Source organism: Plasmodium cynomolgi, chromosome 12 (genome assembly GCF_000321355.1).
Source record: "Plasmodium cynomolgi strain B DNA, chromosome 12, whole genome shotgun sequence".
In the NCBI taxonomy this organism is placed as follows: Eukaryota; Apicomplexa; class Aconoidasida; order Haemosporida; family Plasmodiidae; genus Plasmodium; species Plasmodium cynomolgi.
This window is the reverse complement of record NC_020405.1, coordinates 1,233,790-1,256,056: the sequence shown is the minus strand read 5'-3', so window position 1 is coordinate 1,256,056 and position 22,267 is coordinate 1,233,790. Positions and strand designations below refer to the sequence as shown.

The following is a 22,267-nucleotide window of genomic DNA, read 5'->3' as shown; positions in this document are numbered from 1 at the left end:
CTCTGCAAATCTATTCAGCAAATGGGTATGAGGTTGGCAAGGGGAAACCTCGAGCTGGTGTCCCTCTCCATTTGTATGACGGAGGCATAAACGGGAAAACGCCGCTTTTATTGCCAAGGGAAGAACGACCGAGCCAGCTTTTTCCCCCTTTTGCTGCGCTTAAGGGGGAGCACCCAACGGGGAGCACTCAGCGGAGGGAACCCCCAAACAGTGTTAAGCACTGCTCAAAAGGGGGGAAGCGTCTTTAAAAATGAGAAACAAAAAAAAGGGGAAATTTTCTTGCGCTTCGTTGCATATATGAGTCGGTGCCAACCACGGGGCAACGCAGAAGCAGCGTCACAATTTTTGCTCTGCTCTGCTCTGCTTCGGTTCGCCCCGTTCGCCTTGCAGTGTCATGTCGTGCCTCATTTTATTTCTCATCCTTTTGGCTAGTTCGCAACATGTGGAGTGTTCTCCCCCCTTCGAATTATTTAATCAGCGCGTATTTGCTGCATAAAAAGTGCCGCACATAAGTATACAGAAGAGTGCCTACCTTATAGGCACTAGCTTTTTTTTTTTTTTTGGAGGGGGCCCCTTATTACCACGTAGGTGGGACGTATGTCAGAGTGTATACCCCCGTCCGCTTTGGTCTCGTCTCCTTTGTGCATCCTTAGCCAACTAGTCATGGACTAACCCCAAATGACAGACAATTGTTTCCTTTTCAAAATTGCCCCCTTCACAGCAACATTGAAGGGGGTGGTGGTAAAAGGGAGACGACGTGTTTTACAACTGATAGGTTAAATTAAAGCTTATCTCCCCAAGCTGTACATAAAAAACGCACATAAAAAAAGGTACACTTGGGGGGATGTAACCCTCCGAGGGATTTGCTGTTTGGCGCGCCGAATGTTTGATATGCCTATGTAATGGATTCACAGATGGTTATGACAAGGGAGAGGTAGAGTTGGGCGAAGTTGTCGTGCCTCCCCCCTTTTATTTTATTTTACTCTATTTTATTTTGCTTTATTTTACTTTATTTTGCTTTATTTTATTTTTTTTACTTTCAGTAGCATAATACGTAGCTGTAATTGCATGAGTTCCCCTTTGGAATTTCACATAACGGTGAGATGTTCTCCCATTTTTCCTTCCCTTTCCTGCGTGCACACACATTTTTTTTTTTTGTGAGTGGCCCCCCTTGGCATGACGTAGCAACTAAATCGACGATGCGGTTAAAAAAAAAATATTTCCCCGTCTCTGCTTGCCACCTTGTGTGGTCGTTCCAACGGGGGAATGTTACACAAGTTGGACAAGGCCCCTCCCCCTTAGGTAATAAGTCTCCTTTCGCGCACTTGCCTGTTGACCCGTACGCTATGTGTCAATTCGAATGTGATCCCTTTTGCTGGATGGTTGTTGGCATGCACATATAATTTACCTCCCCCCTTTAAGACTAAGTGTGACCAGTACTTCATTTCGCACTTTCCCCCCTTTTTGTAGCGCGTATCCCCAAGGGATGTCCCAAACTGGTGGCACGTCCCTCGAATGTATTAGAACAGAGGGTGGAACAAAAATTGGGAAATGCCTCGGTAGTTAGCAACGTGCCTACAGTTGAAGCACCCAAGGACGTCGTGCTCTTCAGCGTCACACGTTTCAACATTGTGTGATTTTTAAAAAGAATCAGCTTTTTCTTTTCCCCCCCTCAAAAGTTGTATGAACAGGTCATACAGTTTTGAAATTACACAGGGGTAAATTTTTTTTTTTTTTTCCCAAAAGTGTATGAACAGGTCATACAGTTTTGAAATTACACAGGGGTAATTTTTTTTTTGAAAAGTTGCATGAACAGGTCATACATTTTTGAAGTAAACGAGTAATTTGTTTTTTCAAAAGCGTATGCGCTTCTGATTGGGGCCGGAAGTAGTAAAAGTACACGTGACGTTATGGTTGTGCGTGTGAGAAGGGATGCTCCGCCCGTTGCTGCGACAACATGGTGTCTCCGAAACGCGGCAACGTGGCAACGTGGCAACGCAGCTTGTAAAGGATAACAGGCGACGAGGCGAACAGGCGCACACGTATGCCTACCGTCGGTGTGCACGCTTCGAGCCTGCAACTGATGCTGATGAGCATTTTGGGCGCCTGCTCAGGTGAATAACGCGGCCGGAGGTAATGCTGCGTACAAGCATTGGTGAAGTTACGAAGCTACGGAGTTGCGAAGAAACCGCTAAAGGAGCCGAGCGGCCGTTCTTTTTTTTTATTTGACACACGGAGGGGGGATGAGAAACGAAAGGTTAGGTATACCCCCTCCGACCTGTGGGGCTTTTCGATCGGGGGATCATGACCCTTTTCGCGATTCTTCCTGACTTGTCGCGCTGCTTCGTAATTTCGTGTGTGTTTTTTTTTTTTTTCATTACACACTCCAGTCACTGCTACGATCACCCAACCCCTTCACCCGTGTGACCTCTCCTTCCCCGCATCACCCAATCGCATCGCGCCCCTACCGCTTCACCCATTTCCCTCTATCGACACATCTAACGTCAAGAAAATGATGCCGCCGTCAAATTCACATGCTCAGTGGGCTGATTTTTTTTTTTTTTGTTTCGTACTTCACTTATTTGCGCATAACGCTTATGTAACGAGTTGGCAAAGAGGAGAAGCGGAAAGAATGTGTACGCCGAGGGAAGGGAGAAACACATGTGGGTTTTTTTTTTTTTTTTTTTTTGAGTGTTCCACTCATAGTCATGGGCTAATTGCACAACGAAGGGAAGCACTCAGCGAAAAGTCGTTCACCCATAAGTATAAATAAATATGCCTTTACATACATGAGCATATATTTTCCTTTTTTTTTCACACTAGACAAATGTGAGTCCACCTTTTTCCCCTTCGTACATTGGTAAATTGGCTCCCCCTGTGTTGACGCACTTTTTCTCGAGGCCCATTTTTGCTAAATTAAATCAACTCGGAGAAGCGGAGGAGGAGAAGAAGAGGAAGAAGAACGGGGAGCAAGCAAAGGTACCCCTTCAAATTAAATATATCCCCAGTTAGACATTGCAAAAATTTGTTCATCCGTATGGCGACGTAATTGTGACACGTTTATAAACTGAATTTCGTTTCTTCGAAGCATTGCCACGTGCGTTGATGCTCCATAGTCTGTACTGACTAGTCCCCATAGTGCGCCAAGGGCTACGCGCGGAGTTGACGCTTTTGTATGGGGCCTTTTTTTTCCGCTCTCAGATTTCTTCCTCTCCCGATACGAGTTGTATACGTTTGCGTGTGGATGTACAAGCGCATCGGCAGTCCCCTACTTCCTCCCCTTCCAAAGTCTCCTTTGGAGGTTGCACAAGCGGGGACTTCATTTTCGTTTTGCCTCGCTTTGTTCTGCGTTTATTTGGCGCCATTCTGCGGCAGTCTGTGTTATTCCACTTTGCTTCCTTTTGCTTCATTTTTATCATTTTTATCATTTTATTTATTTTTTGTTTTTTTTTTTGTCCCCCGGGAAAGCGCCCATTTCGGGGAGCTCCAACGCGCGCCCCGATCACGCACCACGAGGGTGGCCCTGTGATGCAGAAAATTGAAATGCCTCTCTAATTGCCATTTTGCCTGTGCGAGTTTTGGGCCCTCTCCGAATGTTTGCCCATTTTGGCACTTTTCCCGTTTTGACGCTTTTCCCATTTTGACGCTTTCCCCATTTTGACGCTTTCCCCATTTTGACGCTTTTCCCATTTTGACGCTTTTCCCCCCTCACGTATTTTCCCTGCACATCCGGAGGCTCCTTACGCAGTGTCCCACCTGACCATGTTAACACTGTATGCTCATTTTTGGATCTGTTCCTTCCCGCCCCCACCCGCTTTTCCGTGTAGCGTTATCACCTAGGGATGCAATAAGCATATACGTATGCATGTACATGCATATGCATCATGTTGCGAACTGATTGGGGGGTAGTCGCAGGGCTTTCTTTTTTTTCCCCACGTCCCCTTAGAAGTTAGCGCGCTTTTGGAGCGTCGCAGGGCTGCCTTGGTGTGTAGGTTAACCGTTCGAAGGGTCCATCCGTTTATTCAGTCGACCTGCTCGCTAGGCCAACTCGTTTACTGCGCCAACTCGTTTACTACGCCAACTAGTTTAGTGCGCCAACTTGCTGCTACTACGCCAACTTGCTGCTACTACGCCAACTTGCTGCTACTACGCCAACTCGCTGACTCCTTTTTTCCCCCCAAACAGGAGGCTACGCAGAGAAGTAAGCCGTGCCTGCTAACGGGTTAGCGGCCAATCCTGTGGTCGCAGGAGCGCGCGCGAAGACACGTCCAAAGGGCGCGTGTCCGTCTGCAAAGGGGGGAGATTGCCCAACTCGGGAGTTGGCGGTGGCGCGACGGATAAGCAGCCACTGGCAGAACGGACACACCGCAGCACAGCTACACCGCAACACAGATACACCGCTACACTCCTAGTGGACGAACTTCCCGACTGTGCATAAGGGGACCCAAACCATCCACCCAGGAAGCACCCCGAGCCATCCACTCAGTAGGCACTCCCCCGTCGCTGCGCTGGCGTCCACCGCTACCCCCCCAGAGGCACCCACAAAATGGTGAAGGTGAACGCGAACGCGAACGCGGGCGAAGGCGAGGAAAATGCTCGGAAGGGAATCTGCAAAAAGGACATCGAGAAGAAGTACGAGAGGAACAGGATGGTGATGGAGGGCGGCAAGAAGTTGTCGGCAAGGAAGAAGTTCGGGCAGGACAAGGAATTCAACGCGCTGCGCGAGTCGCAGTGCGGGGTAGGCGGGGTAGGCGGCATAGGTGGAATAGGCGGGGTAGGCCGCGTAGGCGGGATATGCAGCGGAATGGTCAGCGGAACGAGCGCGGGCGTGGACAGCGGCGTGTGCGGCGAACTGGGGCGAAGCGCCGGCATGGGGAGAACCCTACAGGGAGACCAACTGCGCGGACGCGCGCGGGACGGAGAAGAAAGCAAGCAAGGCGAGCAAATGAACTACGAAGTGGTACGGAACATCAGCAGAAATCTGAACCGGCAACTGAGCAGAGGCGTAGGGGATGAGTGCGTCAAAAATTTGGTAACGCAAGTAAGTTACAGTCACCTGTTTACCCTTTTGAAAAATATATTAACCTACCTGCCATTTTCTATTAACGACTACCTAATAGGGACATTGGAACTAAAAGAGATTATAGATAGTAAATACAACACCTGCTTCCAGCTATACAAGAAAGAAGAACTCATGAACCACATCTATGAAAATGAATCCCAAAATTTAGTAGACAACAAGATTTTTCATTTATTTTTAAAGTACAAAATAATGCAAAATAAAAAGGGACCACTGAACCACATGCACGTGATAAATTTTCAAGAAGGTGGAAAAGAACCCAATTTGGAAAATATCTTAATTGAAAAGTCTCGAATTTTTATGTATAAAATACATTCCTTTATTGAAGGAAGGGATTTAAACCTTTCGTACATTTACGAAATTTGTCATGGGTTGGGATACAAAACGGAGACCTTCCTGCTATCTGTGTTTATCTTCGACTCATACATGCATAGTATTAACAAAATGACGGAGAAAAACCATTACAGGAAAATAAAGCTCTTGGTTATTATCTGCTCCATTTTGCTAGCGCTCATAAAGACACAGGTTTTTAACGGTTCCAGCATCATGTACCTGAATGACATTCTGTACCTTGTGAATAAACTTAGACACGACAAAGTGAACTATACCTGTATCGAAATTGCAAACAAGCAAATGGAAATTATCAAATTTCTTCCACTTAATTATAATAATTATTGGACATACTCAGAGCTGACTTATGTTTATTTAATTAATTTAAAAAGCTGTTCGAAGAAATATCCAGCGATTAAAATTTATTACATTTTTTTGGAACACTTTGGCTTTCTGTACTTCCTGTTTGACGTCATTTACGCATACTCCATGTATATCACGGCGGTCGGTTCGTACAAAGTGATTCCGTCTAGCAGAGTTGTGGCCACGATAATTTTGTACTTTACTAACGCGTTTTACAACAGGATGAGCAACAGCTTGCTATTCCAGGAGAACTTTTGTCAGGAGGTCTTCCACTTGCCCTTTGCCAACGATTTGTTCATGTGGTCCTACCTGTTGCTGAACAACTTTATTTACTTCTTCGAACACTGCGTCCTTCCGAACAAGAACTACTCCTCCATTTACTCCATTTTTTACGAGACGGGCCGCATGCTCAACATCCGCACGGTTTTTTGAGCGGGGTAGTGGCCCACGAGTGGATTAGCTAGCTGGCTAGCTGGCTAGCTATTTTATCACCAGTTTATTAATTTTTTTTTTTTTTTGGCGTTTTTTTCACCTGACCGGTGCATGTGCATTTCGCGCTTTTCCCCCTGTGCAGCTAGTAAACCGCGTGTGCAAAGGGGGAGAAGGGACGAACGGGCCAAAGGGCAAACGGGCGAAAGGACGACGGGCATACGCGCCCGGCAAAGCGACTTAACTTTTTTTTTTCATGTTTCTAAATTTTGAACTTTTTAAACGGGTCGAAGTTGTGGCACTTGAAAAAAGGGGGGAGTTGCGCGCAAAAAAAAAAAAGGGATATGCGCAACAAATGGGTGTGCAATGGGATAGGCACAACTGGGCAGGGCGGCCCCTTAGGCACAACTGGGCAGAGCGGCCCCTTAGGCACAACTGGGCAGGGCGGCCCCTTAGGCACAACTGGGCAGGGCGGCTCCTTAGGCAAAACTAACCTCACACTAATCACCCACCACTTCAAACCACTTCTAACCACTTCTAACCCCTTCACACCACTTCAAACCCCTTCACACCACTTCAAACCCCTTCACACCGCTTCAAACCCCTTCACACCGCTTCAAACCGCTACCCCTTCCGGTAGGTGGGGCGCTCGAACAAGTCCTCCTTGCGGCGGGCGCGGCGTTCCTCCATGTGCCGGTTGGCCCACAGCGAGTCCTTCCTGGAGGTGTCGTTGTCGAGCAAGTGGGTGTACTTGGTTTGGCCCTGCTTGCCGAAGTTACCCCTCCTCACGCGAAGCACTTTAGGCAAGTTCTCCTTGTCGACTTTGTCCTCATACACTGGCTCGTTGTAGTCACGCGTATAAATGTCTTCCTTGCCTTCTTCAAAGAGGTCCTGAAAGAACCCACCCCTGTGGTAGTACTTTTGCATAAACAGCATTTTTTTTTTCTTCTTTTTCTCCTTGTGTGGAAGTAATTTATTTTGTTCCATTATCTCTCTGTCTGTCATTTTCCTCCTCTCGCTAATTTCGTTTTGTACAATTTCGTGCTTTCTCCTGTCCAGCTCATCTCTCTTTAATCTGTTCAGGTGGCGAATCTTCCACAGTTCGTATTCTTTTTCATTTGGCTCCCCCTCATCATCATCTTCGTCATCAAAATTTTCGTCAGAAGAAAATAAATTATTTTCTTGATTCTTCATTTGTTCAATCATAATATCATTGTGTATAGTTTCCTCTATTGCCTTTTCCTTTTTCTCTAATTCAATTTTTTTTTTCTTTTTCTTCATCTTTTAATAGCTGTTTCTCGCTTTGCTCCTTTTCGAAGGTCTCCAGGAGAGTCTTTCTTTTCGTTTTAAACACATACTCATGTTTCATGGGGGCAATTCCATCCTCTCCATTCATGTAGTTTTCATCGTCCGACTGGTCATCTGATTGGTCAACATAAGAGTTGCTCGATTCGTCCTCATCCTCATCCTCATCCTCGGCTTCTTCTCCTTCTTCCTCCGCTTCCTGCTCTGCTTCTTCCTGTCCTACGGGAAAATACTCCTCATAATTGTCTGCCTCTCCTGCTTCCTCTCCTCCTTCTCCTCGCGATTTTGGGAGTCCTTCATCCTTTACCTCCTCCGGGTGGTTAATAACCTTCACTTCTCGAACTCTCCTTGTGATTCTTTCCCGTTCGTCTCCTTTGATACCTGAGGGGGGTGGTTCATCATCATTATGGAGTGGGTTACTGCTGCGATGGGGGTCGTCACTATGGAGAGTGCACTTCGACTAACCCGTTGGTCTCACTCGTGGTGACAACAGGGAGGCTGTCACAAATAAGTGAACTAATGCAGCCAGGTAATATATGCATCAAAAAAAAAAAGACGCGGTGCATATTGCTCTCTTTTTACGACGAGCTTACTTTTATTTTTGAGTCTCTCATATCTGGAGTCGACATGGGTACGGCTACTTGGTGGCTCACTCCCAGGTTCCCTATTCGTATCGCCTCTCCTTTGTGCGCGGCCCTGTTTTTGTAAATATTCCGTCAGGGCATCGTTACGTGCGAAGAGGGTGTCCTCCTCCTCCTCGTCATCTTCGCCGTCGTCCTCCTCGTCGTCCTCCTTGGCGTTTTTCGCGTAGTGGGGTTTCTGCAGGGGGGGGAAGAAGCACAGCAGTGTGGTAAAAGGGAGCGCTTTGGTGAAAGGAAGCGATTTGGTGGAAGGAAGCGATTTGGTGAAAGGAAGCGATTTGGTGAAGGGACGCGTTTTGGTGAAGGGACGCGTTTTGGTGAAGGGACGCGTTTTGGTGAAGGACGCGCTGTGGTGAAGGGAAGCAGTAGGAAAAACCCTCGCAGCGCGCGTTGCGAGGCTGCTCCGTTCATTGGTTACCTTTCCGGGGAAGTACCTCCGCACGACCGCCCTCTCGTTTTCCTTCTGTCTCTCCCTCTCCAGCTGCTCAGCCCGTGACTTGGCTCCCTCTACGCCCTTGGCCACATCGTCCTTATCGTCATTAACCACAAAGTAGTTTAATAGCTCATTCACAGAACTCATTTTCGTGCTTCTGACATCTTTTTTCTGTGGCCCCCCTCTCTCTCCTTTGGTTCATTTTTTATTTTGTACGTTTCCATCTACTGGGAGAAAAAGGGAGGGGCAGTCGCCGGGTTGGATTTGTCACTTTAACCTGGCGTTCTTTATCTGCGCTTCATTTTGGTGACCTCCCAGGGGAGGGTGCTTGACTACACGCGCAGGATATGGGGGGAACTGCGCGCGGATGCTACTCCTGCTGCTCCTGCTGTTTATTTTTTTTTTTCCGCAGCGGGGAAGCATTCTACTGTTCAGATTTCTTCGCAACGAGTTCACTTCGCCTTCACATTCACATGCTTTTACGTTTTTTTTTTTTCTTTTTTTTTTTTTTTTTTTTTTTTTTTGAAAAGTCTCCCCCGTTGCGCGTACCCGATTGGTTGGATTAACTGTCCCTGTTCCTCCCCGCGTGGAGATCCCGTTCTGCGATTTATTTTCCTTCACTTAGTTTCCTTCAGTGAGGGGTCCAATGAGGTTGTCGTAATGACGTTACGATGAAGTTTATTATTTTTTCTACCCCTGGGGGGCTATCTATCCACGTGGGGCAATTTTAGCAAAATGGTGTTATGCATATGGGGGGGAAAAAAAAAAAAAAAAAAAAAAGGAACAGTACAGTCAGTTCAGCATATTACAGCACAGCACAGTACTGCATATTGCAGCATAGGGGGTGGACGTAAATTAACGTTGTGGGCCCATGAGTGGCGGGTTGGAACTCACCCACATGAGTGTTCCCATGAATGTGCCCCTGAATGTGCGCACAGCTTTAATTTACGCCTATCCCCCTGTGTGGCTCTGTGAAGCAGCATGTTTGTGCAAAGTGCGGGCGGGAAAGCAGGCACTCCTCTCTCTGCGGTTGCGGTGGCTGCTGTCGTTGCGGCGCGCATCGTTCTAACCGCTCCATAACTAGGGTGACGGCTGGCACATGTCGAAGAGGAGGCCGCGCACGTTGAAGTAAAAGCGCGACAAATGGTCGAGGGAGGAAAAGGAAAAAAGGACCTTCTGATGCCCCTCGAAAATGGTGACGAACGAATTCACGTTCTTCCTCGTGGGAGGATCCCTCCCCTTCAAACGCTTTACCTTCCGATTGTAATTGTGGATAAAGTAAAACATATAGTAAAGGAAGTACACAATTCTGTTTAATTTTTTTTATTTTTTGTACGAGTCTTTTTTTTTCTCTTAAAAAGCACGTCGAAGTAAAACCCGAGGAAATTGTCCTTGTTTTTCTTGATGATATTTCTCAAATTCATAATTAAGTTCTTGTCTCGATCGAATGTGAAGTTGAAGTGAACACACGTGATATCGACCTTGGCTATGTTTTGCTTCCTTACGATGGTTCTGCTGTTTCGATGGAACATTACCAAGTATTCTTCACAGAATAGGAGCAGATTGCGCTCCTGCTTGTCGTGCAGGTAGTCCAGCACTACTATGTTGCGTCTGCCAAGGGGGAGGGGGGAACAGAAAAGGGAGATCATGTAGGTGCGCTGCTCTTTCGATGAGCGCGGCTCTCTCGATGAGAGCGGCTCTCTCGGTTCGCTCCGTTCGCTCCGTTCGCTTGATGCACTCTTTACACAGCTCGCTGTTCGCGCGTGGGGGCCCTACATGAGACGACGGTCCACTGAGCTGCACACCCGAAGGACGTATTCATCGTGCACGATTTTGTTCCTTCGGTAGAGGGACAGGTAGGCGGGGAGGGACTCTGCGTATGTCTGCGTTGGGAAGCGGAAGGGGAGTAGATAAGAGCGAATGCACACATGTAAGGTTATGTGGTTGTATGTACGGTTATGTGGTTGCATGTAATGTTATGTGGTCGTTGGGGCAATGGACTGTGTAGGGGAGTACACGGCTGGGCGGTTGGTTCACCGCTCCCCTGCGGTGCTTCCTCATTACCTTAGTGGCCACCTCACCACCTGCTGGAGGCTCCACGCGGTTCTCCAAGAAGTGCCTCAGTATGTGCATCTTTTCGGTCTTAAAAAAGGTTGTCCCGTCTGCCTGGTGGGATTTCCCCCTTTGGACTTCCGCCGTGCTGAGGGTAGCCACTCCTTGGGTAGGCACTCCTTGGGTAGCCGCTCCATGGGTAGCCGCTCCTTGGGTAGCCGCTCCTTGGGTAGCCGCATCATACAGGTAATAGTTAATGCTGGACATGATGTCCTTCCCCAGGGTCTTCAGTGTGCTGTTAAGTAGGCTGAAGTTGTTCGGGTGCGCCACCTGAGCAGTTTCTTGTTCTTCTTTCTGTCTGTAGGAACTCTCCACAGGGATGCAGTTACTCTCTGCATTTTCTTCAAACAAGGACATTTTTTTGTCATTCTTTACGTAAAAGAGGTCTCTGTTTATTTTTTTTACAATTTCTTTCTTCTTTATTTTGATGTATATGTTGGAATCGCTCGCGATATTTCTGTGGGCTTCCACTTCGACGTGTGAGTGGTCTTGTCCCGTTCCTCTGAGACAGGTGCTCGTCAGACTGGTGTGCCTTCTTCCGGTGGTGTTGCTTCTATTAGGTCTGTGCCTTTCCTGGCTGTTCTCTCGATTTGGCGTGGTGCCGCTAACCGCGCCAACGCCGCTAACCGCGCCAATGCCGCTTCCCCCGCTAACCGCTCCAATGCCGCTTCCCCCGCTAACCGCGTCAACGCCTCTACCCCCGCTACCCCCGCTAACCGCGCCCCCCCCGGCGGAGAGGTCCACGTTGAAAATGGCGCTGTCCATGAGCACGTGGAAAAAACTGTAGTAGTTGCTTATGTACTTATTGAGCAAGTTCATCCTGGTCAGATAAAAAAAGAGACCCTTGTACAGCTCCTTGATGTAAAAATCGAAGAGGTAGTTTACAAAATCGTGCATGTCCCTTTCGCAGACCCTAGTTAGACAGAGAGGACTAATCGTCACGTCGGCGTCATCCAAATCGTTGAGGTAAGTCAAACGAACCGCTAACTTGCATGGCCCTTTATTTTTATATTGGTATATGCTGCAGCCATTTTCCTTATGGAAGGACAAGCGGATGCTCAAACTGGGCATTTTAAAGCTTCCTATTTTGAGTTTTTTTTTTCCCCCCTCCAGGACGCTACGATAGATGATGGACCTGTGATTGCTCTCCCGATTCAAGTCGACACCGCTGTTTCGGATATGAGGAAGACCCACATCGGGGAGTGAACCCATCCATGGGATACTCTCCCCTGAAGACTTCTCACAGGTTGTAGAGAAATAAAATTGGAAAACATCCTTCTCGACCTTTCTCCTCATCCTCCTCCTCCTTTTCTGTTTTTCTCCCTTCCGGAATTTCTCATAACAGTAGGATAAATTTTCTATCACGTCTAAAGTTACCTGAACATGTACAGGCGAAAGGGCTAACTCGAATTTCTTAATGTTCCACTTCTTGGGTGAAATTTCGTACTCCATGTGTAGACGTGCGAAATAGTTGCTTCTACTTAGGTGGTCCGTATGGACCCCTTCACTCGTCACCAGGGGGGTCATGTCTCCCTCTCCATTGTGTAGACCCTCCTTCATGTCATACTTGCAAAGTACTTTCTTCATCTCGGCAGATGCAAACTCCATTAGGATGGCATCTCCAAGAGATAACAGAATTACGTTCGGTTTGTTTTTATGTAGACCAACGAACATGCTTGTGTTTCTCAACATGAGGGTGCATAGATGAGAGTTCTTTTTCTTTTTAAAGAGCTCCCCTCTCTGAGAGGAGTGAGTCATGGTGTACAGTCTTCTATCATTCGGTGTGCCTCCCAATTCTTCTTGCCCCTTCTGCCCGCTCTCCATAGATGATAGCTTCCCCTCTCCATCTCCTTCCACCAAGACAGTCGAAAAAATATTTATTCGGATGGTCTTCTCGATGCTCAGGTAGAGATGTAGACCATCCTCCGGTGTTTCCTTCCTCCTATTGGTGAAAATAAATTTATAACTGTTCTTACTCTCAACGAGGGTGACGTTTTTATTCTTAAAGTGGCAGTACGTGGGGGGGGTGGCATTTCTCCCTTCCCCCGTTTGGGTCATTTGGAGTGATGTGTTATTTTCCCTTTTTTGCAATCGCCTTGTTTGTCTTCTTACAGGAGAAGCGCGTTGCATTGGTTGCATTGGTTGCAGTGGGTGCATTGGTTGCAGTGGGTGCACTTCTCCATGTAATCGTTTTGGGCATGCCCCCCTGTTGGATGCTCCTCCTTGGTGGGGGTCTCTCCCCAGGCGTTGTGCTCCCTTGACAGAAAGGAGGTGCCCCATCACCCCTCGTTTGCTCTGCACGTATGCACCCACAACAGTTGCATACTTTTTGAGCTTCAGCAGATTTATTTCCTCACTAGGGAGGCTCCTATATGGATCGCTTCCCCTTTCAGTTACTCTCTCAAGATAGAGGGGGGCAGGCGGAGGTTCTTCAGCAGCGGTGTTCTCCCCACCGTGAGTTAACTCCCTCGAGGGAGTAGCACCTATCCCCGGGTTAAAAAAAGTGTTCATATTTACCTTCCCACGGATATGCACTATATTATCGACGTGTTGGGAGATCTTCACGAGGATTTTTTTTTTCCCCTTTTTACTCAGAATGAACGTTTCGAGGATAACCACGAGGGGAGGATCATCAGGGGTTCCACTTCGATAGTCGCGAGCGAAGCTCAGCACGTGCTTCTTCCTCTTTAGAGAAAGCTTCACAATTTGGTACCTCCTTGAATGCTGCCACGGATACACCACAAGGAAGGAATTCTTGACATTTTTGTTCTTCCGCAGGGGGAACAAACGTACGCTTTTTCTCCCTATTCGTCGGAGTTGTCTCAGGTTTTCTTGGACATATTTTTTGAGTTCACTCACGTGGTTTGAGATGTAGCTCACGTTATGCTTAGTCAGCTTGGCCGTATCATAATTGGCTTGCTGTTCTTTTTGAATGAGATCATCTCCACTGGAGTTATTATCACTACTTTCGACGAGGAATATATTTCTGAAGAAGCTTTCTTTTGGCCGGTTGTGTTTCCCTTGGGAGGTACAAAAATCCACTGTTCGTTTCTGTTCATCCGTTTGATCGCTTCCTTTTTGGTTTGAAGTACACTCCCCATGAATCCGTTTAGACGAGGTGCTCTCCTCTTCCACCACTTTCTTAATCATGTATACAAACTCACTGAAGTGAAAAATATCAAAAATGAGATCTATGTCCATATCATTATACACGTAAAGTTTTTTTACTTGTTCCTCCTCCTTAATAAAATGGTAGATGTGCATTAGGGTGTTTTTGTTTTCTTTCCTTTCCATGGAGTGCATTAAGACATTTGGAGAGTTCACTTTGGTGAGATATTTTTTCAGTTTGTTTTTCTTCGTTCTATGATTAGAGATAATTACGAAGAAGGAGTTGGATCCCCAGTGATTGCCACTCTTTTCTTTTAACTTACTCCCTTCTATTACTCTTATTTTGAGATGCACAAATTGCGTTTTTATTTTTTCACTTTTGCCTGACTTGTGCAGGTGATTTTTCTCTCCATTTTGGGGGAAGTTGTGCAGGTGATTTTTCTCTCCATTTGAAGGGAAGTTGTTCAGGTGATTTTTAGCTCCATCTTGGGGGAAGTTGTGCTGGTGATTTTTCTCTCCATTTTGGGGGAAGTTGTTCAGGTGATTTTTAGCTCCACTTTGGGGAAAACTGCGCAGACTGCTTGATGGAGACCCCTTTTTGGTGAAGCACAAAATGTAGGACCCTTCTTTCGTGATGTCTATTCCTCCACTCATAAAAACATAATCGTTACTTAGGTTATATTTCCCAATTTGAAAGAAAAAGCTCCGTTTAGCATCACTCTCCAGGAGGTTGAGAACAGATCGAGACCTACGCTCAAATGTATATACCATGGAGTCACTACTGCAGGAACAGGACATGACGATATTGTAGTTCGTTTGGTTCAGCATAATAAACCGTGGGTAGATAATCAATAGGGAACTGACTCTGCTGTACCGACTGTAACTCCCAAGTAAGCAGTTTTTTGTATACTCTACTGCGTAGTAGGATGAGCATTCTCTGCCTTTTTTGTGTGTGGTAGGTATGCTCACCTCTTTAAAGCTGTTAATAGGTAAGCCACTAATTTTGCAACTTCCCACACGGATGCTGCTCACAAGCTCGTTGTACATGCCGAGGTAGAGGTTAAGTCGTTTTAGTGGGAAGGTCAGGGGGGTAGAGGAAGGGAGACTACTTTGATCGCACTTAGCTGTACCGCTAACTCTCCTGGACGAATGTGCGAAGTAAATTCTCTTCTTGTTCACCTCGACGATTTTCAACTCATCGGCGTAGAGACAAATCAACGTGTGGCACGTGACAACAATTTCGGAGTTCCATTTTATAGCATTCGCGTAGTAGTGCGTCACCCCTTCGTGAGTCACCCCTTCGTGAGCCACCCCTTCGTGAGCCACCCCTTCGTGAGTCACCCCTTCGTGAGTCACCCCTTCGTGAGTCGCCCCCTTGTGCGTTACCCCCTTGTGGGTCACCCCCTCATGATCGTGACGCTGCTTTCCCGAGTTGAATCCTTCCACTTGTGCGGAGCTCCCCTGTGGAGGGAATTCCCCCTTTGTGTGTTCCTCCTTGGGTTCACTGTTCTGTGGGTACTGGCTAGCAGCGGGACACACCGATGGATCCCCCAGGGGGGAGAAGCCTAACCGTTTGTCGTAGGTTATATTCAGCTTGGTGCCCTTCAAAGTGTTGCAACTTACGTTTAGGTCCAAATCGCTGGAGAAAACCTCTTTCGATGAAAAAGCTTTCACGCTACATGAGGTGTTGCCACTCCTGTAGTGCACCCTAATAGGTAGGGTATTCCTCATCTTTACGACTGAGCCGATATTAAGATAGAGTGACCCATCGTCTGTCTTCTCATTTTGGATCAACGTGAGGTTGGTCCAAATGCGGTCATCATTGGTACTCCAATTGTCGGAGAGCCACTCATCGTTTAAAATCATTTTCGCAATTTTTCTCTTCATGTGGTTGTACAAGCTGTATTGGTTGATGAGGTCCTTCGGGGGGGTCTTCTCCCTCGGGGGGAACTCCCTGGTGAGCGGCTTGCTGGCTTCACTTGAATCATCGCCCCCATTAGGATAACTTCTACCCCCATTAGGGCTGTTTCTCCCCCCATTAGGACTACTTCTCCCCCCTTCTGCGCAAACGAATTGGGCACTCTCGCGGACTCTGCGGAGGGGAACCAGCTTGACGGATGCGCTACACAGTAGGCTGTTCCTACGGCGATCCGGAGTTAACCTACACGCAAAGTACCTTTTATTGGTCATAAACTGGTGCAGTTTTTCCTTCCCCACAATATTGGCACTCTTAAAATCGTGCAGAGACAGCTTGCTTGAAATGAACAAGCCCTTTTTGTAAAAAAGAACCAACATGAAATGATCCCGTTTTATGTTGCATCTGTGTCTACTCAAGTAAGTGTGTCTCTTTGCAAATAAAACGATTCTATGGTTATTAATCAGGAGGACCATGTCGTGATTCGTATCATTGTAGATGCACACAGTTGAGGAGACGATGTAGAGAGAGTGCTCACATGACAGGACAAGCTCCCCACTTTCTCTCCACTTTGATGTTAGTGATGGGAATACAAAGCTTTTCATTCGTCGCATGTAGAGCATGTGCACCGGGTTGCTTCTATCAAATGGAGAGTGACTTATTTCGCTGCTTCGGTAAGTCGCCACTCGTTCGTACGTCCTATTCACCACTGTGTAATCGTCGTGGGCGAAGTTGAAGTGTTTGCTGCGCAGAAGGGCCCCCAACTTCGAACTTTTTCTCCTCACGAAGGTGGAGCCACCCGCCTTGTCTTCCCCTTCAGCACAATTGTGTGTACCTCTCCCCTTTGAACAACCATGCGTGCTTCCCCCTCCTGCACAGTTGTGTATGCTCTCCCCTTCTTCATAATTTCGCTTTCTCTTTTGGATTCTCCTGGACTGAGCACGGCTTGCCTCATTGTGCGTCTCGCAGTTGCGGTTTGCAGCACACCTACCAACCTGTTTGACGTCAATAACCTGGTCTGCTCCTTCATCAGGATTCCAACCCTGGTGGGTCACTTCCCTGGCGCGATAGTTCCTCCAGTCGTTGGCCTCCTCGTACAGCCGGAGAACACTCCTAAATGCATTTTTCGTGAGGAAGATATTCACCCCGTGGTCCTCCAAAATTATGATAAAATTGCTTTGGTTCCGTGTCCTAACGTAAATAATTTTCAGCCTTATCCCCCGAGTGAACTCCTCATAGATGTTATTTTTTGCAAAGTTTATCTCCAGGGAGAGATCCGATTGGTGTCTTTTAAAAAGAGTCTCATTTTTCCTATGGCAAGTAAGATACTCATAATTTGCCTGAACATGTACATGTGAAATTTTGCTCTTTTTGTATCTCTTCAATTTTGTGTAGTAAACACTTTCGAATAGGTGGAGATCCAAACTGGAGAGAATGACCCTCACGATAAAAGTGGAGTAATTCAAAAATTTTATTCTTTTTATTTTGCACTCATGTCTCTTAATTCTTTTTATTTCGCATTTATGTCTCTTAATTGTTTTTATTTCGCGTTTATGTCTCTTAATTCTTTTCATTTTGCACTTATGCCTCTCCTTTCTTTTCGCAGATGCCTTACTCAATCTGAAGAGACACACGTTCACCTCCTCATGTCTGCTCATTATATGCAACAGCTCGTGTAACTTACTGACCAGGTAAAAAAAGTCGCCTAACTTTATCACCACATTGGCTTGTTTTACATGCACATCGATGTACCTTGGCTTCGTGCAGGGGGTTTCCACACGAATAAAGCTTTTGCCAACGTCCACACTGCTGCTGGGTAGCGGGGGAGAGGTGAAGTTGATCTGATGTTGGGGTCCCTGTCCCCCCTTTGACTCCAACCCTAGAAGCCCTTCCCATCCACGCGAATCTTCTTTCTGTTCCCACTTTGTAGAAGCATCACCGTTCGAGTTGCCTTTCCTTATATCCACCCCGTTGTGATCCACCAACTGCACATCGCATATGATTTTTTTTTCCTGTGCCATCTTTTCGTCTTCCCCCCCAAAGGGAGAACTCCTCCTCCCGAATAACTTATCGAGAAATACCTCCCTATATTGTAATCCCTCCATTTTAACACTCTTCTCATCTCGATTAAAATAAATCACCTTGTCATTCCGAGCACTCACACATAGATTGATATTCCTACTAATGCAGTAGGACCCTCCTCGGTTAATCAAATATAAGTAGTTCTTCCTTTCTATGTTACATCTGAAGTACACATGTTCGTTCATTTCGTCCCCAATGTGATTAACTGTGTGTAACAAGAAATTTTCCAATTCACCTGACTTGTTCAGGCGATTTTGCAAAAAATTGTCTACCACGTAATTGTTAAAAAATATGTACTTTGCCTTTTTTGCAAATTTTTGATGGATACTTTTTTGCAGATTGAATGACAAGTGAAAGTCGAGGCTTCCCCGGTAGGTCAGTCCGAACGGGTGCGACTGCCCGTCTGTTGGTTTCTTCGATCCACTCGTTGCTTCTTTTGCTTTGCCTTTTTGCTTCGTTCCCCTGAATGGCAGTCTCCTCACTCCACGTACATTTTCGTAAAAAAGAAAGTTGAAGCTGAAGTGGGCGTGTCTGATTTGAATGCGCACCGTGTACACGTTGTTGCTTCTGACGATGCTGTTGTAATTGCTAAAATCGGAGGAGGTCAATTTTGTTACCATCCTTTGGTACGCTGTGAGGATGCGTGTGTCGAGTGGTTCCTCTGCAGGGGCGTTCTTTATGCTTTCCCGTTTGAGTGTTTCCATGCTCGTTTGGTGGGGCGGCCGCGTGTGCGCGGAATGCCCCTTCTGTGGGGGTCCCTTCTGTGGGAGTTCCTCCTCTGCGAACTCCTCCTCTTCGAATTGCTGATCTGGGGGGGGCGCCCTGGCGCACAGCTTCGCGCGCCCCTGGCGGGGGAGCACCTTTTCCACCCTACTGAGGTGCACGTTCCGGTCATCCACAAAATAGAATATATACAAATTGAACAGTTGCAACACGTCCGTGTTCAGGTAGATCCTCTCCATTTTTATATCCACATCGTTCGTTACGTCGCACCCCAGGTGGTCTCGTCTAACTCGCTTGTACACAACGTGGAATGTTGTTCTTTCTCTTTTTTTTATGCGTGCATATTTTTTCAACTTGGTCTTTAGCAGCGAATTGAATGACTGCTCGTCGTGTTCTACATCTGCCTTCTTCATGCGAGCTAGCCATTTGGCATACTTCCTTGGGTTCAACTTCCTGTGGCACATCAGAATGTCGTATGGATACTCATAGAAGGTGTTCATGACTAGGGGAGCAATTCCCTTAACGTACGTTACGATATGTTCCTCCCCCAAGTATCTCACCGTTCTTGCAAAAACGAATTTGCAAAAAAGGTAACTCATTCTGCTATCCAAGTGCTCATTTTGAAGTTCGACATGCATGTGCATGAAGTAGAGACGTACATCCAAATCTCTGACTCGTCGTCCTCGATTGGTATTTACTTCGTCTCTACTGAGTACCTCTCCGTGTAAGCTTTTTCCATAGAGAGAAGCTCTCCCCTTGTAGTGCCTCCCCTGAACATACTCAAAATTGTTACTCAAAACATTTTCGAGGAATACATCCTGGAGTAGTTTGTAGCTCCTGGGAGAGAGATGCACTACACCAGAGACATGAACAGAAAGAGCAAATGGTTTCGGAAGTCTCGATAAGATGCTCCTGGTGTGCATTATCATCACGTTTATATTCCTCGCGACGAGGAGTCCATCCATAGAATGAACATGCATGTTTAAAAAATGGACATACGTTTTGTCTAAAATTTCGATTTTTTTTTTTTTTTTTAACTTAATGTGGTTTCTTACGACTACGTCATTTTGCGCAACTATGAAATTTCTGTTGTTGATCATAGATGGAACGAAGATAATGACTTTGTTTAGGACGAGTTGGTACTTGTTCAGACTGATTGGGAGTGTCTTCAATTCACTTCGTTTGACTTTGTACCCTTCGTGGTGCTTCTTCTCTCCAGTGTTGTGTGTTTGCGTTTTTTTTATTTTTGTGACGGTGTTCCCAAGCTGTCTCTTCCGTGCAATGCTGTTTCGGAGGACGAACGGGTCTGCCACTTCTTCTTCGCGGAAGTGCAGGTAGTCACTCTCGCTGTGGCGACACCCCTCCGCAGGGCTCGCGGCAGGCTCCTTCGCAGCCGCCTCCTCCATGGCGCGCCTCGCCGAGAAGAGGTAGCACACGTCGGTCAGCAGGTACTTATTCAGGAAGAAGAAAAAGTCGTTCGTTTTGTAAATCATCCGCAGGCCCCTTCCCCGGATGCTCGTTTCTGAGTTGTACTTTCTGGCCCCCCGAGGGGGGCGGTCCGCCCTGTCCTTCATCACTTCGTTCGCCGTGTCGTTCATCACTTTGCCCGTCGTGTCTCCTACCACTCTGTCCGCCCCCTCTCCTACCACTCTGTCCGCCCCCTCTCCTACCACTCTGTCCGCCCCCTCTCCTACCACTTTGCTCACCCCTTCGTCGACGTTCCTCACGGTTGCCTCCACGGTGAAGTAGCGGCCTGCGCCATCGCCCCAAGGATGGCTCCTTTTTCCAGCTCGAAAAGTCTTGTAAAAGGACTCGGAGAAAACATCAGGCATGAGGGGACTCTCCTGATGAGAGGACAGTCTCTTCTCAAAATGGAAAAACTTAAAAGTTTTGTTTGAATGGGTCCTTTTCCTGACCTTTACTTGGTGGGCATCCAAGTGCAGCTGCACAAAGTTGCACCGTTTTATATTCTCCTTTTTGAGGGGATCAAAGTAGAGGAGAGATAAACGTCCACAAAGACATAACGTATGCTCACTTCTATTCAGTTCTTCATTTTTTACTTCTTGCAACTCATGCAAGGAGCGTACCTGGTCGGCCGACACGAATGCTATTTGGCTTTTTATGTCCACTTGCAGTTGGTACTTCACCAGATTGCGTTGGTTCCACCGGGACTGCATTACTTTCTTAATGCTGTTTTGGTGAAAGGGGAAGGGCTGCTTAGGTGCCTCTCCTCCCTCTGTAGGTTTTTCTTCCTCGTCTTGGCAGTCGCTCTGCTTGGGAGAGTCTTCTCCGGGGCAACTGTCGCTCACGGGAGTGGTGTTTCTTCTCCTTGGCACGATATGGTACACACTTCGCCTGCCTCGTCGTTTCTTCAACCAGTTGTGCAAGGGGCTACTTGATTTTGCCCCTGACTGTGCTGGTGACTGTGCTGGTGACTCTCCTCGTGACTTTGCTTGTGACTCCACCTGTGACCCTCCCCATGGTTCGCTGCTGGCCCCTCCCCACTGTTCGCCGCTGTCCCCTCCCCCCCGGTCGACTCCGTTCACCATCCTAATTACAGAGGCGTACAGCTCGTACATAACAAAACTGCAGAAGGTCACCCGCGCGATGTTGCGCATCTCCACGTGCACCTTTTTATCTCTGACTTGGATGACGACGTCGTAGCGGCTGGGGGGGCGGCGTGCCTGTTCACTCCTCCCCCGTTGCGGTCGTGCCATGTGACGGTCCACTCTGTGTGAGTCTACCCTGTGTGAGTCCACCCTGTCTCTCTTAAAGGCGCACACCTGACTCAGCCTATTAGTAAGTTCGCTCACCTGAATGGCCACATTGCTCAAATAGAAGTAGCTGCGATAGGTCCTACTTCGCCTGGATGGGGATACCCCCTTCGACGCAGGATTTAGGAGGTACACCAAATTGCAGCTCACACTGATGCTGGCTAAGGGAGGAGTCTCTTTGATGGCCTCCCTTGGTGGCTTCATATCTCCATGACCGATGTATCTACAGACTCTCCAATAGATGTCAAAGTTGCGCGAAATGCAGAACAAACGAACATGGCAGTTTTTAAGGGCCATAGTTATGTAGCAGTTGGAGTGGGTGACTCCACTGCCGGTGTCGTGACGTCTTTTCTTGTTCCTCCTGATTAATTTGCTCCTCCGAGCGAAGGAGTTTTTCCTCTCGTGTTGGCAATACAGCAGGTACAAGTCGTGTATAAAAATAGCATGCTCTGGTAGTAGGTACCATGTGGACATTCCTACGTAGGCGGTGGTCACTGAAGAGAGTCTCCCCCCCTCCTGCCTCGTGTCTTTCTTCAGGGTGACATCCATGGGGTCACTTATGGCGTACTCGTAAAGCACCCCCTGTTGGCAATACACCCACTTTAGTATGACCTTGTTCAGGTAGAAATGGGGACTCCCTTTACGCGTCCTTCCTGTACGTGTGTGTTCCTGCTCACCCGTGTTGGACATTCCCCCCTGGTTACTCTCGCATCGATAGTCACTAGCTTCATAATTCCTCACCTCCTGCACTTCTATTTTTAGTACGCCTTCATTTCCCTGCTGGGTAGACATACCGTAGGGTAGCACCTCCTCTCGAGGTCTCCCAAATGGAGGACTACTCAACAGAAGGGACTTACTCAAATTTTTATTGACATAAATAGTGAGGTTAAAAACTGACATGTGGATTTCTTCCATTGGGAGGTTGCACCAATGGGAGGTGTCTTCCGATGGGGAGGCAATAACTATGGTTGA

At 47.2% G+C, this 22,267-nt stretch overlaps 3 protein-coding genes across 3 annotated transcripts; 1 reads left to right on the top strand and 2 right to left on the bottom strand.

Moving 5' to 3' along the window:
* Nucleotides 1-5,173: 5,173 nt before the first annotated feature.
* PCYB_123870 (hypothetical protein) lies at nucleotides 5,174-6,205 on the top strand (the record flags this gene model as incomplete). The annotated part of the gene is made up of 1 exon (XM_004223720.1): nucleotides 5,174-6,205. The coding sequence occupies exon 1, from the start codon at nucleotides 5,195-5,197 to the stop codon at nucleotides 6,203-6,205; it is 1,011 nt and encodes a 336-aa protein (XP_004223768.1). The 5' UTR covers nucleotides 5,174-5,194.
* A 1,252-nt stretch (nucleotides 6,206-7,457) lies between these two features.
* Nucleotides 7,458-8,728, bottom strand: PCYB_123860 (Micro-fibrillar-associated protein 1 C-terminus domain containing protein; the record flags this gene model as incomplete). The annotated part of the gene is made up of 3 exons (XM_004223719.1): nucleotides 7,458-7,888; nucleotides 8,239-8,326; nucleotides 8,567-8,728. 3 exons carry the CDS (start codon nucleotides 8,726-8,728, stop codon nucleotides 7,458-7,460), a joined length of 681 nt encoding a protein of 226 aa, XP_004223767.1.
* A 3,354-nt stretch (nucleotides 8,729-12,082) lies between these two features.
* Nucleotides 12,083-22,210, bottom strand: PCYB_123850 (hypothetical protein; the record flags this gene model as incomplete). Its single annotated transcript, XM_004223718.1, has 6 exons — nucleotides 12,083-12,694; nucleotides 13,211-15,893; nucleotides 15,978-17,525; nucleotides 17,640-19,358; nucleotides 19,521-20,791; nucleotides 21,335-22,210. Coding segments are annotated over 6 exons (8,709 nt in total), but the record flags the coding sequence as incomplete, so codon positions are not given.
* Between the last annotated feature and the right edge of the window lie 57 nt (nucleotides 22,211-22,267).